At 53.0% G+C, this 15,987-nt stretch overlaps 6 protein-coding genes across 6 annotated transcripts; 4 read left to right on the top strand and 2 right to left on the bottom strand.

The window, feature by feature from the left end:
- The first annotated feature begins 27 nt into the window (after positions 1 to 27).
- HETIRDRAFT_381688 (uncharacterized protein) lies at positions 28 to 1,268 on the top strand. The gene is made up of 4 exons (XM_009545637.1): positions 28 to 301; positions 358 to 525; positions 578 to 898; positions 957 to 1,268. Exons 1-3 carry the CDS (start codon positions 45 to 47, stop codon positions 690 to 692), a joined length of 540 nt encoding a protein of 179 aa, XP_009543932.1. The 5' UTR covers positions 28 to 44; the 3' UTR covers positions 693 to 898; positions 957 to 1,268.
- Positions 1,269 to 1,903: 635 nt separating this feature from the next.
- Positions 1,904 to 2,824, bottom strand: HETIRDRAFT_415948 (uncharacterized protein; the record flags this gene model as incomplete). The annotated part of the gene is made up of 7 exons (XM_009545636.1): positions 1,904 to 1,977; positions 2,036 to 2,168; positions 2,218 to 2,263; positions 2,327 to 2,470; positions 2,526 to 2,584; positions 2,659 to 2,727; positions 2,777 to 2,824. 7 exons carry the CDS (start codon positions 2,822 to 2,824, stop codon positions 1,904 to 1,906), a joined length of 573 nt encoding a protein of 190 aa, XP_009543931.1.
- A 962-nt stretch (positions 2,825 to 3,786) lies between these two features.
- HETIRDRAFT_242257 (uncharacterized protein) lies at positions 3,787 to 4,316 on the top strand (the record flags this gene model as incomplete). The annotated part of the gene is made up of 2 exons (XM_009545635.1): positions 3,787 to 4,115; positions 4,175 to 4,316. Coding segments are annotated over 2 exons (471 nt in total), but the record flags the coding sequence as incomplete, so codon positions are not given.
- A 440-nt stretch (positions 4,317 to 4,756) lies between these two features.
- HETIRDRAFT_433153 (uncharacterized protein) lies at positions 4,757 to 10,521 on the top strand (the record flags this gene model as incomplete). Its single annotated transcript, XM_009545634.1, has 6 exons — positions 4,757 to 4,996; positions 5,058 to 5,247; positions 5,307 to 5,892; positions 5,948 to 8,313; positions 8,363 to 9,821; positions 9,877 to 10,521. 6 exons carry the CDS (start codon positions 4,757 to 4,759, stop codon positions 10,265 to 10,267), a joined length of 5,232 nt encoding a protein of 1,743 aa, XP_009543929.1. The 3' UTR covers positions 10,268 to 10,521.
- Positions 10,522 to 10,620: 99 nt separating this feature from the next.
- On the top strand, positions 10,621 to 11,536 carry HETIRDRAFT_46786 (uncharacterized protein; the record flags this gene model as incomplete). The annotated part of the gene is made up of 8 exons (XM_009544890.1): positions 10,621 to 10,686; positions 10,863 to 10,947; positions 10,988 to 11,012; positions 11,072 to 11,084; positions 11,143 to 11,178; positions 11,227 to 11,276; positions 11,326 to 11,364; positions 11,419 to 11,536. The coding sequence occupies 8 exons, from the start codon at positions 10,621 to 10,623 to the stop codon at positions 11,534 to 11,536; spliced, it is 432 nt and encodes a 143-aa protein (XP_009543185.1).
- A 1,036-nt stretch (positions 11,537 to 12,572) lies between these two features.
- Positions 12,573 to 15,887, bottom strand: HETIRDRAFT_433152 (uncharacterized protein; the record flags this gene model as incomplete). The annotated part of the gene is made up of 3 exons (XM_009545633.1): positions 12,573 to 13,540; positions 13,603 to 14,348; positions 14,410 to 15,887. The coding sequence occupies 3 exons, from the start codon at positions 15,885 to 15,887 to the stop codon at positions 12,771 to 12,773; spliced, it is 2,994 nt and encodes a 997-aa protein (XP_009543928.1). The 3' UTR covers positions 12,573 to 12,770.
- Positions 15,888 to 15,987: the final 100 nt, after the last annotated feature.

Genomic DNA, 15,987 nt, shown 5'->3' with positions numbered 1-15,987 from the left:
TCTATGAAATGTGGCGCGTGAAGCAGAGGTCAATCAGCGCTATCATGACCAGCCTGTTTCCTCTTCCAAGTCCTACTCTTCCAGCTTTCACGACGTTGGCCATCAAAGGCCCTTATCATCCATCGGCTCTCGTTCATCTATGCCTGACCCATGTCGTAGATAAACCAAATAACCAGGGGATTGTCCTCTCGCCGTCTCGTGAGAAAGTATCAATTGCTCTTCGGGAATTCAATGACGACTGGCTGAATGAGTGCGGTGGATATGGCGCCGTGGTGCAACCTTTGTCAAATGTCAGCATGTTGTTCGTGCCCTGTTTTCTAGATGGTCTTTGACGTTTTGAGTAAATTCTCCTTACAGCTACCCGCCTTCGCCTATGCACCTTGCCTTCCTGCTATCCACATTCAAGGTGTCTGAAGCTTCGGATGATCCCTCTCTTCCTCCAAGGACTATCCTTCCACTGTCACCATCTTTGATTGTGCTTCATGAGCTCTCCGCTTACTTTCTTGATGAATACTCTTCGAAACCGTACGTTCCAATATCTACATGCCTGGAACTCTCACCAACGGCGACGGTCAAGCAATACTCTCGCGTCTTATATGTCCTTGGTCGCGCACACAATGGCCTTGTCGGTGTCCTTGTCAGCCCATACACCTGAGTACCAAGATTTGCGGCTAGTTTCATATTCCGAATAGCTCAACGTATGCGCGCAGGACTCCTGTTGCTGTCGTTCTCATGGACTCTCGTCTGGATCAGCTGAAGCTCCCAATATTGAAACGTCCTATGATATCCGCGATAGCCGGCGATGAAGCGCATGAGGAAGCCAATAGGTCGTATCGGCGAGAGCCGGTGACCACCGTTGTCCAGCAATATTTCGAGTGGGTGGGCACTTTTGAATCAGGTTTTATCTTGAGTTCACCTTTCACTCGATTATCTTAATTGAAAAATGTCCTATGCAGATCACTTGAATAGCGTGGCTGGAGAATCGCCTTTCACACACAAATTGTCTCTGTGTAGGACTCATCCCCTCGATAGCGCTCCTGAGATTACATGGAGATGGAAACAACGAGATTCCCGGGCGCGAGGATCAAACGATCGCCACGGCACTTTGTTCGCTTGGAAGTAACCTAGTGTCGGGACGTTGTCTGGCGTTGTAGGTGTCGCGTTTGCGACCGGGCGAAAGGCTGCGGATGCTATGCTGTCTATGTACACATTAGGTGTAGCAACACTTTCCAAAAACCCTGTAATTGGAATATATGTTTATTTTGTGGAAGTAGCTACTGTTCGTTCGCAAGGCGTGTTGATTACTGTATGATAAACCAATCGCGCGAAGTTCGGCCTGGGGTCCTGATTAGGATGACTTTGAATTCCACGGTGTTGACAACGTTGGCTCCGAATTGACTCAAGTCAGCACAGGAGACTATCATAAACTAACGGTCCTGGCCATCGAGCTACCCTCATCTGTGATCTCCGGTCATGTCTAGCCCTGATACGCCGCAAAATGACACATTCATATCAAACATCTTGACTCCAGGATCATCTCTGAATCCAACCTTTCTCCTTATTCTTGACGTCGTGCTTGGGTCCCTGCTCCTCATCCTCATTTCCTTGGCGGTTATCACTTCAGGAAACATCCATCTTCTGGTATTAATCTCAATAGAAATTGGACTGTGGGTCAGCATTAAATGGTGCGTAAATCAACACTGGGTTCTACACGATCAAGTGGACTAAGTCGTAACGCATGATAGGTTTTTATACGAACTACAAAGTGCTTCTCTCATCACAAATCCTCCTCTGGAGGATAGGAAAGCGTCATAGTCATAGAGATGCGACTCGGACTTGACGCGGCTGCGAGGTCGACGGTCACAAAATATATACCTTCCGCATTCCGCAACATCATCTTCATTCATCGTCTTCCTCGATCGGTTGACTCATACCATCGTTTTGTCCGCTTGGTACTTTCCTGCGCGAGCGAAAACACTGCAACAATCATGTTTTTCAATGACGACAGGGCGAATGGACTTATCGAGGCACTCACATTCTCGTTCGGTGCCATCCAACCCTTCTCTAAATGTCTGCGCAACATCGGCTGACTGTCCACCACCTGCGGGCCCCAATGCAGCAAAGTGTTGCGCCTGGTCTATCACTTCTAGAAGGCGACTTCGAAACGTCTAGTACGGGTCAGGATTTTCATCATGAGTAGGATACAGATCTTCTGACCTTCGTAAGCACACTTGACATCTCGCTTGCTGATGCATCGTCCAGTCTATCCCGAAGTTCAGATGTCTTGGGAGTTCATATCACCAATAAATGGCCGAGTTTGACTCACAACTTCATGACGATCTTCCCGAATCCATACCACAACCCCCCTGCACCTACAAGCCCTGACAGACGCACACTCTTCGCTTCAGCGTTGAGGGCATTCCGAACGCGCGAGCTGAATGGCGCAGGGATTGTAAAATCCGCGTAGTCACTGAATAAAGGTATGAACGTGCTATGGGAAGGTTATGCCTTTTCCGTGGACTCACGAATAGATGAGGATATAAGCCATCCACAGTGGAAGTTGAATCTTGCTCTGTGCCTTAATCTGTTACGACCGAACAGAATGAGTTCTTATATTCATGATGGTACAATCGTTGTATCCAGAGACGTGCAACTTACATCCCGTTCCTTGCCACCATCAAGATGCCCCATGTCCGGGATGTCCACTTTGAAAGTACACTGAACTTTCTAAAGCCACGTGAGCATAGGTCGAGACGAGGAAAGCCTTCGTCCATACCTGGTTCTCTGCAAGAATGGATTCTATGGAATAGTAGTCGTCATCCATATCCGTGTCGTAGGATTCACAGTGCGAGTGTTGTAGTCGTGCATGTGGAGAGGAGGTCAAACGACGCGACGCGACGCGCCTCACAGGCGCACCGGTTCCCACGCTTACTTTCTGGAGTCCACCTTCTGAGTCTTAGAATCAGCCTCTCATCAATATGTTTGGGTCACATTCTCTGCGTGTTGCGTTCCGTGCTGCATCTACAAGGAGGCTTCGGCAGCCAGTGTCTGCTGTGCCGATCCGTTTTTTGTCTGCAACGCCTCGACGGCAGGCTGCAGAGCTACCATCCGACTTCCTGAACAACATAAAGCACACAGAACTCTTCAAGAAGCTTGCGGACAAACCAGAAGCACTGAAGGCCCTTTCTGACCTTGCAAATCTAGTGAAAGAACAAGGTGCCTATTACCTGACTATGTATTCATGTGCTTCGTGTTGACGTATGGATGACGGCTAGGCATTGATATCATGTCGACAACTCCACCATCTAACATGCAGATGTTCCGACTGGCGACAAATCGGAAGTTTATAAAGGGGGTGAAAAGTGTGATGGTAGAGTTAAAGAAGGCTGGCATTGATATGAACTCACAGGTGCGTGCAGACCTGGCTGTCCGTTTCGCCTTCTCAATCACCGCATTAGGATGCTATGGAGGAGATCATGAGTCTGACCAAAGGCGGTAAACCACCAAAAGATGAATAATGAAACATCATCTATGTACATTGCACGATCATAGCGTATAGTGCCCTCCTAGTATTCCCTGAGAATCCTGGCTATGAACTTGTTCGCAATAGTCCGTGGTCATGTGATACTGACTTGGCTCAACGCGGCCTGTGTTGTTCCAGATTAGCCCCCTTCAACTCTCCGTGGATCCATGGAGCCCTCAGGTAGTACTGACCATTCTCAGACCAAACCCAACAACACCAGATATAATCCATACAGCGCTTCTTCTGCATCGCTTCCTCTAGAGACTCGCTTGGTCATCTTCACTGCACTAGCGCTCCCCGTCACATTGATCCCTTTCTTCGCCCTGAGAAGGCAATTGGCGGGTTTGCATCGGAAGCTAGATGGCATAGCGGCTACAACGCATGCTCTGCAGAAAGAGCTCGAAATAACACTTCTGGAGCTATCTGTTAGGAAGGCGGAGCATACCAAGCTTCAGGACATGCTTCAGGACACGCGGCGCGGTGCTGGGAGGTTGCATGCGGATGTTCATAGACTGAAATCATCTCACACGGCAAAGACAGCAGAGCTGGAAGTTAGTGTGCACGAGCTTGCCGCCTCCAACGAGCGCATCCGGTGTGTAGCCATTACATCTATGTGAAACTGATCTGAGAACTGGATTCCTGTATCCGAAGATCGCAGCTTCTTCCATTGCGAGAGCTTGGACCTTCGCTTGCTGATGTCGCGGCGTTCATGCAAGAGACTGACATGCAACGAGGCTTCGTGGATAAGGGGGATACCCGGGGAATTGAACGGCTTCGCCACCTTGCCTTGCGATTTGAAAGATTGGAGAATCCAGTCTCTGACACGCATCATGCACAGGCAAGCAAATATTCTGAATCCTGACACGCTCAGCGATGTCTCATTACCAAGTTCTAAGGCGAAGGCAAGCTTGAAGGGATGAATGCTTGCAGGAACGGAAGTAGACTGATGGAACGGCCTCGTGTATTTTTATTGTAACCGCTAGCATCGAACATTTGTGTACACCAGAGAAGTTCGCCTGTGAGACCGCAGGAATGGCCATGGTGGGGCTGAGTCAGCAGGGATGTCTCGATTGACGCGTGAGTCTCGAGTTGGGAGACCTCGTTGTACCAGCGCCCCTTCTGCCTTCTGTCACGACCATCTCTCCGCCAGCGGATATGCCCCCCGTTCTTGCTTAAATATTCTCAACCCTCGAACCCCTCGTTCGAGCGTCTTGCACCAATACTTTCAGGACTATGGGCGACTCAGAGACGAAAACCATACTCCCCATAGACGCCGAGCCGGCTGGTACGCTCGACGGAATGGATTACAGCTCTCTCGAATCTATCATCAAGTCCAAAATACCACATGGCTCGATTAGACAAGGCTCGGAACATCTGCAAGGGCATGCCGAACACGGCGAACTCGAGTCACACGAGGTCATCGAACTTCAGGCATTCAGTGAGAGGAAGGAATGGATAGTGGACAAAATCAAAGTGAGGTTTCCGTACTTCACACATACCCCTTCAAACTGATTGTAACAAACTGCAATCATAGTTCCTAGGAAACATGCCGCCAATAGAATTGTTCGCTGGTCTTGATGCCGTACGCATATCGGCTGATGTCGTCCCAGGATTGCCCACTCGTGAGGAGCTCAACGAATGGCTCGTTGAACACGACAAAATAGAGAAGGAGACGGAGGCTTTTGATTCTGGGGAACTCAAAAAGTTCAAGCAATTCACGAAGGGTGAGTGCCAGCGGCTACAACCCTGTCACTCCTGTCTTGAATCCACTCTATCATCGCAGCTACAGCCCAGCGCAATCTCTCCCCGGAGGATACGGACCTCATCGAGCTGACCTTGACAACCATCTACGAATTTGACAAGCTCCTGCATCTACTTCGAGGCAGGTCCGAAAATTTAGACCTCCTCGGTGTCCGACTTACTTGGGAGGAACAACGTCGAGCTGCTTGGGCAGACCGACGAAGTATCCTCGTCGACTTGAAAGCCTTCCTCGCCACCCGGGCTAGATGGTCATCAGCAGTGTATGACATCACGAACCTACAGGAAGAAGCTTCTTCGCGCCGAGGTTCTATTATGTCCACTACCTCGGACGCTTCAGTTACATCATCTCCCGGTTTCTCTCGTGCCGCTCGGTTCAAAATAGCGGAAGCCTTGTCTAGAGATGCAGCTACGTTTGCCAGTCGGATATCAGCTCTTCGTCACGGCAAAATCTCTGCAGCAGGAAAGGCTTTGGATAGGCTCATAGACCACAGTCGGAAGCCCGTCCCGGACGAGCTGCTCGACGAGCAGGACAAGTTGGAAGACCAAGGGATCAATGAGATGGAAAACGTAGGAAAGTTTGTTATGAGCGTAGTCACGCAATGGAGAAAGTGCTGTCATCCTCTCTATGTGGCCCATGCTCCTGTGTGCTGATGAAGTTCACAGGGCTGATGAGTTGTTTGTCGAAACGGCAAAAGATCAAGCTGCCGCTCAAACTCTGTTTGAAGAGATTGAGACCGCGAAGCTGAGTCACCCATCAGCACGCCAGGATACCGCCTATACCTCTCGAGCAGGTGCCATTATGAAAAGGCTTAGTGCAAGAGAAAATCCAGCATCGCCTGCGAGCATCTTCCCTCGACCAACTCATCATCTCTTTCCTGATCAAACTATCACGAATGAAGAGATCTCGCAACAACTTTCGTCAGATTTGTCTGCTGCTACTGCGTTAGCCGAACAAGTCGAGAAGGGTGCTCAGGAATATCATGCATTCTTCGAAGCTGTAGGGCAAGTCGAAGTCCTTTGCTCGTCGGCCAGTGATCTAGGGTCACTATACGAGTCGATTGTCTTTCAACTCCAGCATGGCGTCCCCAATCCTGATGGCGATGGTAGTCCTGTTGACTTGAGTTCGGATGCTTGTCTTGACCTGACACGACACAATGCATACTTGGCGCTACTACCCTCTATCCTTCATGAATTGGAGCAAGCAGACCGACACGCCGAAACGGTTTTACCGAAGGCTCAAACTGCTTTGCTTTCAGCTGACCAGTTCCACATGGATCCCACGTTCAAAGCTAACTCTATATCCATCATCGAACGACTGGCATCCAGGAAACAGAATGCGCGCGTGGCTCGCGACGGTGTTGTCGCCAATGTCAACCTCCTACGAGAGATCAGAAAAGTTTGGATCCCAGCCACCTCAATACTTCGGGAACTGGACATCGTTCGAAATGATGTAGGCGAGGCAATGGAACAGCGTCGATGGCGATCACGAACATTGTCTTCGAATGCTGCTCTCCTAACTCCTGAAAGTCCGATGCCACCCTTGCCTGCTGCACCTTCCCCACTGCAATTCACGGACCGTTTGCAACATCTAGAATCCAGGCTAACTCAGCAGGTCATCTCAGCTTTTCACTCATTCTCCCCTTCCCTGCAACCCGACCTACAAAATTATATGGCTCAACGCTGTGACGGGCTATCTATCGTCTTGGACCAAGTCAAACAGATGATCCGATTGGGGGAGAGCATCTATAGCCAGGCCTCTATCATGGCTGACGTTTCAGATCAGATGCAGGCCCTACAAGTTCGCTTAGAGGACATCAAGGAAAGATTGGAGGCAGCTTCTAACAGCGTTCTAAATGCAACAACTTCGGACGATGTACTTCCTGAGGCACCTGCGACTCTTGAGTCCGAAGTCGTCGAACTCGCGGGCTCTGTTCAAGCATTCGTAGATGATCTTCCCACTCGCGTGCTCTTCGTCTCCACAGGCTTCTCCTCCGCTCAGGGTCTTCACCCAGTGAAGAGACGCTTCTCGTCTGGTGGAGACTTGTCTCTAGAGTCGTTCAATCACTCATCGTCCATTGAATTGCCCTTTGACCTCTCGACGGTGGACGATGCCGTTCGCACCGACTCTAACGCCTTCGCGTTGAGTCTGATGAACGACGTGTTGTCTATGGAAAGAAGGGTCAAATTTCTGCGTTTGGCTCAAAAAGCCAGAGATGTTGATATTCAGTTGGCTTCTCTCCTCGACTCTATACGCCAGGCGTTTGAAGGCCTTACTCCTCTTCAAAATTCACTTGCGTCATCTGCCGAGTCATCTAATATGTTAGGACAATTGGAGTCCTTGATGACAGAGACAGAACAATTCTCAACTCGTCACGAGTCTGAGATGACTCGAGCATTCTCTGACATCCGTATAACACTTCACGAAATGAAGAGTATGGCCGACAACCAGGACGCATCTTTCACCGCTCTGTATTCAGCTCGGAATCAGAGCCTTGGCGATGCAGAACTTAAGTATAGCTCGTGGCTACAGGATGTGGCATCGTTGAAGTCTCGAATATCAGAACGTCAGAGGATAGAGCACGAGCGAATATCTGCAGAGCAACGGTTGCGAGAAGAGCAGGAGCGTCTCCAAAAGGAGGAGGCTGCTAGATTGGAACGCGAACGGTTGGAGGCGGAAGAACAAGCCAGGAGAATGGAAGAAGAGAGGCTAGCGGAGGAACGGGCGGCTTTGGAAAGAGAGAGAGTGGAGGTGGAGGAGCGGCTGGAACGTGAAAGACTAGAGGTGGAGGAGCTGGCCAGAATTGAGAAAGAGCGGTTGGAGGCAGAAGAAGAGGCGAGGCTTGAATTTGAACGTCGAAAAGCAGAGGAGCAAGCCAGATTGGAGCATGAGAGGGTGGAAGCTGAGCAACTAGAGAAGTCGGAGCGGGCGAAAGCTGATGCCAGGCGCGAAGTTGACAGGCTGGCCGCTGTACAGCTTCAGGCGGAAGCGCGAGAGCAACCAAAACTTTTGACAGAGACTCCTGTAGCAGGTGAGTCTGATTCGATTCGTGTTGACCTTATGACTGATGCCAACCACAGAGATCTTTGGTCTGCGAGTTGCGCAATTGTCTGTGGTCGATGAACTTGACCAAGAGTCTGCTGAGTTGCAGAAGCGGATACATGCACTTCGGAAACGTCTCCGCTCCTTGAACATAAATGGGGCTGCTAGGCCTTCAGCTTCTGCAGATGCTCTTCCTTCGCCAGCTCAATACGCGACGCTTTCTTCTGGTCTATTCGCAGTAATTTCCGAAATGGCGACCCTACCCGCTAGCGTTTCTGCTCAGTCTGTCGATCTTGAACTGCGATCCCTCAGGAGTGAAGTCAACGATTCGAAACCAATGCTACAGCGGATACAAAAGCTTTCACTATTTGCTCAAGCTGTGCAAGACTGTGACGCGTGCCTAAGCGATCTCCTCGAACACATCGACAGTTATCCTGCTCCTCCAGTCGGCCCTCTTGCCTCAGCGCATGCATCCCAAACTTCTCTTCCACCCGAAGAGCAGTTGGGCTCGCGGATATCTTATTCTCGTGATCTGATTGATGATACGAGCCGACAGTTCTCTGGAATCGCTGACGATGTAAGGGCGTCATCAGAGCAGAAGCGGATCATGCAGACTTGGAATGAGCTCGAATCTATGGCCTCCGACATGCTCGATGGTAGGAAATCCCGACCGAGCAGCATCATGAGTAATGGGCGAAATAGCAGGGCGTCCATCGGTGGTTATCGTCCAGCTCCCCAGAAGAAGACTAATCATTTCTCCACTTTGTCTATGGGATCTCCTGCTCCCCTTCGTGGTCGACCACGTCTCACAGCCCCTACACCCACCCGACCCCCTCCAACCACACGACGGGTCGTATCTACTACAGAGACAAGTCAATCTAGAGCCTCAAGCAGAATGTCCGTTGCATCCACAAATCGCTCTGTCTCTGAATCATTCTCCCCCGCGACATCAAATTCTCGATTATTCCAATCGACTTTTGCTTCACGTCAGCGCACTGGCAGTCTGACTTCGCCGCCCACTAAACCATTGCCTCCTGCCAAGCCACAGCCTCCTCGTAAATCCATGATCACAACACGTCCGCGCGCGCAAACTGGCCAATCTTCGCGCATGGCTTCACCTGCCTTGTCGGATGCCTCTTCCACTTCTCGCTCCTTCGCTCCCCGATCTACCAATTCACAAACTCACTCCACGTGGAGTCGTGCGCCTAGGCTGTCATTCCCAAACTTACCAAGAAGTCCAATGGTACAAAGCAAGGCTCTACAGACTCGGAAGATACCATACGTAGCGAACCCCAAGAACAAACTAGATGTTGCAGTGGGAGACATTGTTAACAGCTTGCCGGTGGACATCAATATCCAAGTCGCAGAAGACGGTTGGCGCGACCAGAGCGGTAAATACTGGATTGGTGGAGAAGATGCGAAGTTGTGTTTCTGTCGTATCCTGCGGTCCCAGACGGTCATGGTGCGAGTGGGAGGTGGGTGGGTGGAGTTATCAAAGTACGTCTTGTCATTCATTTTTCGCGCCTTACGCCCTTGCTAATATCTCCGAAAGATTCATCAGGACGCATTTTTCTGATTTGTTTCATCTCTTGCCCATGCACGAGTCACCACCGCAACTAGGATCTAGAGAGGAGAAGTGGTTCAGCTCTAACACTCTATTAGAAGCACCAGAGATCATCACGACGCCACCACAAGCACCGCGCACTCCAGAACCAACAGGGATATCGTTATTTACCTTGTCATCGGCGAACGGAAGAAGCCCCCAGTCTATGAAGTCGACCTCCTCGGTGAATTCCTCGCCATTGACTCCTTTGCAGTTCATCAGACGTGCAGACGTCGCTGCTGAGGCTGGCCTGCGCCCTACCACGCCCTCTCGGCCATTAGGAAGGTCACCATCATCCCTTCAAACTTCTCCTGCTCGGACATCCGTATGGAAACCATGAACAATTTTATCTTATCTCTGGGCATCTGAATATTGAACCATTTACTTGATATACGGTAGGCTGCTACTCAGCCTCATTCATAATTATCTCCACATTTGATCATCTTATAAAGCTGTTGTTATTAGCTGTCAAGGACTTGTACTATATAGTCTACTTGCCCACGTTCGCTTGTTCGCTCCTCGGACTGTTTACCTACTGATCGACCATCGTTTGTCTCCTACTATCGTCTGCTGCTATACGATTTTTTTTTTTGCAGTTCCATGGTCCACGTGATCGGACGCGTCCACGACTCCAAAATTTGTCCAGCTTTGTACAAGGTAACTTCCCTTCCATCGCCCACAACGTGCGTCGAGATGGATAATGACCTCAAATGCAATCGTCTCACTTGTCGAAGGGCGTTGATCGATAAAGCCGTGGTTGTGAGCACATCTCTGAATATACGCATGGGGTTTTGGACGCCAACTCTGTAATGGGTGGAGTGTATTAGACGACCTGTAATGTCATCGCTATCTCATTGCCGTACCAAGCTCATTCTTTCTGCTTTCAAGGTTCACATATATTCTGTGGTGTGCTCAATATTTCTAAGGCCCAGTAGGGGCCTAACTTTGAACATTGTCCTGTACTAGTTGACTGTGCCAATGAGCTCTTCAGTGCCGCAAGACTCTGCCCCGGCAAGCACCGTTCTCGATTACCTCTACTAACATTTACATGAGCCATTAGCGTGCGAGACGTCTTTGACCGAACCGTAAGTGCAGGATCTCACTTGTTGTTGTGGAGTCGCTCTATCGTTGACATTTTGCTTAGTGACGATGTTGTGGTCAGTTTGTATCATGATTGATGTTGCCAACATGCCTTTGACTTTCTGCGGGTCACAGGTATGCTCATTGCATCCGTCAAATGACTACAAAACTGTGAGTATATGCGCCCTTCCGCTACTTCGTTGCTCATTTGGGACATAGTCGGTTCTCTCAGGATTGAATCCCGCGACAGTTCTCGAGATATGCAGCCGGTTTGGCTCTCTTATGCTGGAATCACTATCCATCTCAGCTGGTTCGCAGGGCCATATCGTTCTGGCAATACCAGATATATCAAGAGAAGTGATTACGTCGTTCATGGACAATGAATGCTCTCAGCCTGATAGCACTCACCAGCTCCTTTCAACAAGCAGTGCTCCGCAACATCAACGACAAGAATGCCCAGCTACAAAAGCAGATCGACAATGTTGTGAGAGAAGGTGAGTTCATATCTCGTCTTCACGGGTTGATCTGATGTGCGTTGTGCGGTCAGCGAATGGAGAAATAAATCTGTTGGGCAGCAAAATTTCAGGTTCGCTGGGGTTGAAATTATCATTCTGCACCCTTGTAAAACTAAAATCAATGCAGAACTCGAGCATGACCTCGAACTAGAACGGCGGAAGACTAGGGAGCTCCAAGACGCTACCAGGGAAAGAGACAAGGAATATCAGAAACTAAAGGTAAATTTGCGATCGTCATGACAGAGCAGCCCTGCTCAGCTTACGGTCGCGGTAGGCACAATATGACAAAATCAAAAGAAAAGCACTACTGGCGCCCAACACTGTTGGGAACAACTCTGGTATGAATCTCGGAGGGGTTCTGAATCCTCTTATGGACCGAGGATCAGTCGAGGGTGACAACCGAGAATCGCGCCCTGGAGGTCCATTCGTGCACAACGGCGCAATGGCCAACGTTGATCTTAGCGCTGTCGTGGGGGGAATGGAGGCCAACGGGGTCAGTACTTTCACCTCGAGTTCGGTATCCCGTTTTAATTATCACTATAATCCAGATCCAGAGGACTCCGATCATCAACCGAACCAGTGGAGCATTCCAGCAGCTCTGGCACCAACCTCAGCAATTCCAAGAACGTGGCGGACAGCGCCGTCAGCAGTTTGTTCAAGGCGATCGTCCGTTGCGCACCGGAACCATATCTGAGCGGTCGGACAGTGTACAGGAGGTGGAGCATCTCCTTGGCGGCGGTGGAAATCGAACGCAGATGCGAATGAATCCTCGAGAGGGGCAATGGACCAACGCCGGCCGCACGAGTTACCCAACTCAGCAAGGTAAAGGTCTCGGCTATGCATGGCCATTCATGAGCTCTGATCGTCATTACCTCCAGCATCGTCGGGCAAGAGACGTGGGTTCAAACCAGCAGGTGTTAACATCCCTAGGTAGTGAAGGTCATCATCTCAGCATGTTTTTTTATATCTCTGTACGCGTAATCGTTATCGTGCTCCATCATGTCGCTCGTGCTCTCTGGTGAAGCCAACTTGAGCAATAAAAAGAGCGTTCGTGTAGTAAACATATTACGTGCAGCGTTAGGCGTACACAGCGTGCAAGACAGATGCAAAGACAGTACAGTACAGACAGGTGCAAGCATATTTGAGTGAGAATGAGCGGGATCGTCCGGGCGTGCAAAAAAAAAAAAAAAGCAATGCAAAAGGGGTCTAGGGAAAGCAACGACAGGGTCGAACGTGGTGCGCGGGGAGTCAGTCACGCCGCAAAGTCCCGTTCTTCTCGTCCTCCAGGTACTGTCCGATGGCGAGGATGTCCTGCCCCGCTCGACGGAGATAGCCGGCGAGAACATCGCGGTCCGCCTGGGGCAGCAGGTCGGCGAGTTTGTCGACCTGGCGCGCAAATTCCGGGTCGACGTGGTCGGACTCGGACGCAGTGCCGGCGCGGTTGAGGAAGGAGGGCCGGCGGATGGTGTTGCTCCGGCGGCGGTTGAGGGCGGAGGCCGGGGGGGCGTCCGAGACGGCGGCGGAGAGGGTGAGGGTCTGGGAGCGGTGCATGCGGCCGGGGGGCGCGCGAGGGCCGCCCGGGAGGGAGGGCGTGTCGACGATGACGATCGGTCGGGGGTTGGGGTTCGGGTTGGGGTTGGGGTTTGGCCTGGTCTGGGCGAGGGTCTTCTCCTTCTTGAGGCTGTAGTTGCGCCCGATGGAGGAGAAGAAGCCGCCGGTCGACTTGCTGCCCGGAAGCGGATGCGTGCGCATCCTCGGTGACGTCACAGAAAGGCGGTGGCTGCTCGCCTGCGCCAGCGCCGGGTAGGGCAGTGCCGGCGGAGGTCCGCTCGGGGAGGGCACCGTGTCCGACGGGCGTGGCGAGAGGTCGGTGGCCGTGTATGCGTCTGGGCGGAGCGGGAACGTCGCTTCTGACGAGATGGACCCGTTGGAGATGTGGCGGGGCTGGACAGACATCGGTCTCGCAGTCGGCCCCGCTGCGCCCGGCGACGTGATGCGACTCGCGGTTCGCGGGTTGGCTGGTGCGCGCGCGTGAGGCTCTGGGAATGATGCCGACGACGACGCTGACTCGGCGGCTTACCTTTCTGCTTCGTGGCCTGGATCCACTCGCCCAGGCCACAGTCGTACATCGACAGGTCGTTGATCTTGTAAGCATAAGCAACAGCCCGCTCCAGCGAGCTGCGCTTCACCAGCACGTCCGCACACGACATCGACGCGGGCCAGTTCGAACGTATCCTGGGCTGCGGGGGAGGTCGCGCGGGCGAAGGCGTTCGGGAGGATCGACTGCCGTTCGACAGCCGGCTCGAGATGACGGAGGGCGTGCGGGGTAGCGACGAGAAGCGCTTCAAGTTGGTCAGTGTGCCCCGCAAGGGATTCGCCGAACCTTCCTTCTTCCCCTTGGGAGATTTAGGCAGGCTTGATGGCCGAGGTGATAGAGACTCCGCTTCGGAAGACGGTCGGCCGCTCGACGAATCAGAAGACGCGCGCGTACTGTCGGAAGGCAATGGGTGGAGGTTGACCCAGCTATCGAACCGCTCGATTTCAGACCCCAGCCGTCTTCCGAAGACGGCATCCGCGCCACGCGGGTCGTCAACGGCGGATGGAGGGGACTCGACGATCTCAGGCGTGCTGCTGACTAGACGAAGAGAGTCGGTCGCGGACTGCACCACGCCCAACAAGGACGTCGTGGATGACTTTGGAGAAGGTTTTGGAGACGCCTGCAATGACGGAGGCCCGGGGTGCAGGACGAATCGGGAGGGGGCGAAAGCACCTTCGCGGACATGGTTAGATGATCGATTGAATACGTCCTCGACTGCACCGTTCGCACTGAACACACGTGGTGTCATCAAACGAGGATTGCAAAGAGTAGGCGAGATGACCAACTCACCCTGGCGTGTTCGTCACGTCTCCGACAGGAAGCCGTGACGACTCGGCTGTCTTGGCCGAGTCGAGGTGCTTCAGTGAAGCCACAGACGATTTAGAGGCCAAGATGACAGAGACAGACGAGGCCGCGGCCTCGTTCAAAACGTTTCGTGAACGCGTCGGAGACGGCGATCGCAAGCGGGGCGGTCGCGGGGGTGGAGGGACCTTTACGTCGATTTGGAACATGGCCCTCGGAGGCGGGGGCAGTGGGCCTGCGGTCGAATGCACTCCCGGCTGGTAATACAGATAGGACGACGGTCGGTGGGTGGAGGGGGATAACAAGGAGGACGATGCCCTGGACTTGTCCGGGTCACCGGAGACTTCGTGGCGAAATTGTCCGGAGCTGGATGAATTGGGGCGGGACGCGCTGGTGGCCACGGTGGACAAGCCAGGGATGGCCCTCTCGCCGATGGTCGGCATCTGCGCAGAAGAGGAAGAGAGCCCGTCGGCGGGGTGGGGATAGGGAAGCATGCTCGACGGAAGGCCGTCGACGGGGGAGTCGAGAGAGATGTGCGGGGACGGAGAGCGAGACTGGGGCGTTTGGAATATGGGGGGTTTCAGGCCTTGTACAGGATCGTGATACATTGGAGGCGCGCCTGCGAAACCAGGGGCGCGGCGCGTCCCAACAATGCCGATGTCGCGAGACGAGGTTTTTTTGTGGACGCCGTCCTTACCTCGTCCGGGCACAGCCTCTGAGGTGGAGCGGTGATGGCCTGTCGCGGGGCTGCTCCGCAGGCCCGAGTGCGCGCTATCTGGTGCTCTTGCGGTGCCGACGACGGGGGCAGAGGAGGGAGGGGAGAGGTGTGGGGCGGAGAGGAAGGGCGCGTCGGAGGGCGCGACGAGGGCGAGAGCGGGGAAGCGAGAGTGCAAGCCGCGACGTTCGAACAACGTGTCGACGGCCGCACCGGGAGTCCCGGGTGGGCCCGACGGACTGCTGTTAAGCGACGGCGTGGACGGTGTGTCAAGTTGGACGACGGCGATGCGTCGATTGTCTGCTGCGCCTTCCGACTGGTTGCTCGGCCTCCGTCTGTGCTGCTCCCCCGCGTCGACGTTGAGCTCGAGCTCGCGCAGCGGCTGCTTCCCGCGATCGGACGGCGATGTGTCTGGGGTGAGCTCGCTATTCTGGGGCGAAGAGGAGTGGGAGGAGTACGCGGAAGAGGAAGAGGTTGTGCTTGTTGTCCGCTCTAGGGACGCAAGGGGTGCGAACGAAGGTGCGCGGACGTCCGGGACATACGCCTTGCCCGCGAGCTCTGACTGATAATAAGAGAGGGGGAAGTCGGGGTCTGGGCGGACTGCATTTGGACGGGGGGTCGGTGCTGGGCCGCCCGCTGGATGAGAGATCGCTGATGGGAACAAGGCGACAGGCGCGTCCATACCTGTTCCATCCTTCATCTCGCCGCTCGACCCCGTGCGCACATGATCGTTGGCACCGACCGCGGCCATTTGGGCGGGGGGAGGGGGCTCTCACAGCGAGGGGAATAAGTTAATATATAAAGAGGGGAACGCCGTGGGGGACATCGACGGGAGGGGCCAACGGCGAGCG

Source organism: Heterobasidion irregulare, assembly GCF_000320585.1.
Source record: "Heterobasidion irregulare TC 32-1 unplaced genomic scaffold scaffold_03, whole genome shotgun sequence".
Classification (NCBI taxonomy): domain Eukaryota; kingdom Fungi; phylum Basidiomycota; class Agaricomycetes; order Russulales; family Bondarzewiaceae; genus Heterobasidion; species Heterobasidion irregulare.
The sequence above is the reverse complement of the archived record's forward strand: the minus strand, read 5'-3'. Positions and strand labels throughout refer to the sequence as shown.

Excerpts from the sequence above, each read along its gene's own strand:
- HETIRDRAFT_381688 (XM_009545637.1), top strand. The coding sequence starts at position 45 with ATGACCAGCCTGTTTCCTCTTCCAAGTCCTACTCTTCCAGCTTTCACG. Across the intron at positions 302-357 it reads TTGTCAAATGTCAGCATGTT|CTACCCGCCTTCGCCTATGC; the intron begins GTTCGTGCCCTG and ends TTCTCCTTACAG. Across the intron at positions 526-577 it reads GATGAATACTCTTCGAAACC|CAATACTCTCGCGTCTTATA; the intron begins GTACGTTCCAAT and ends GCGACGGTCAAG.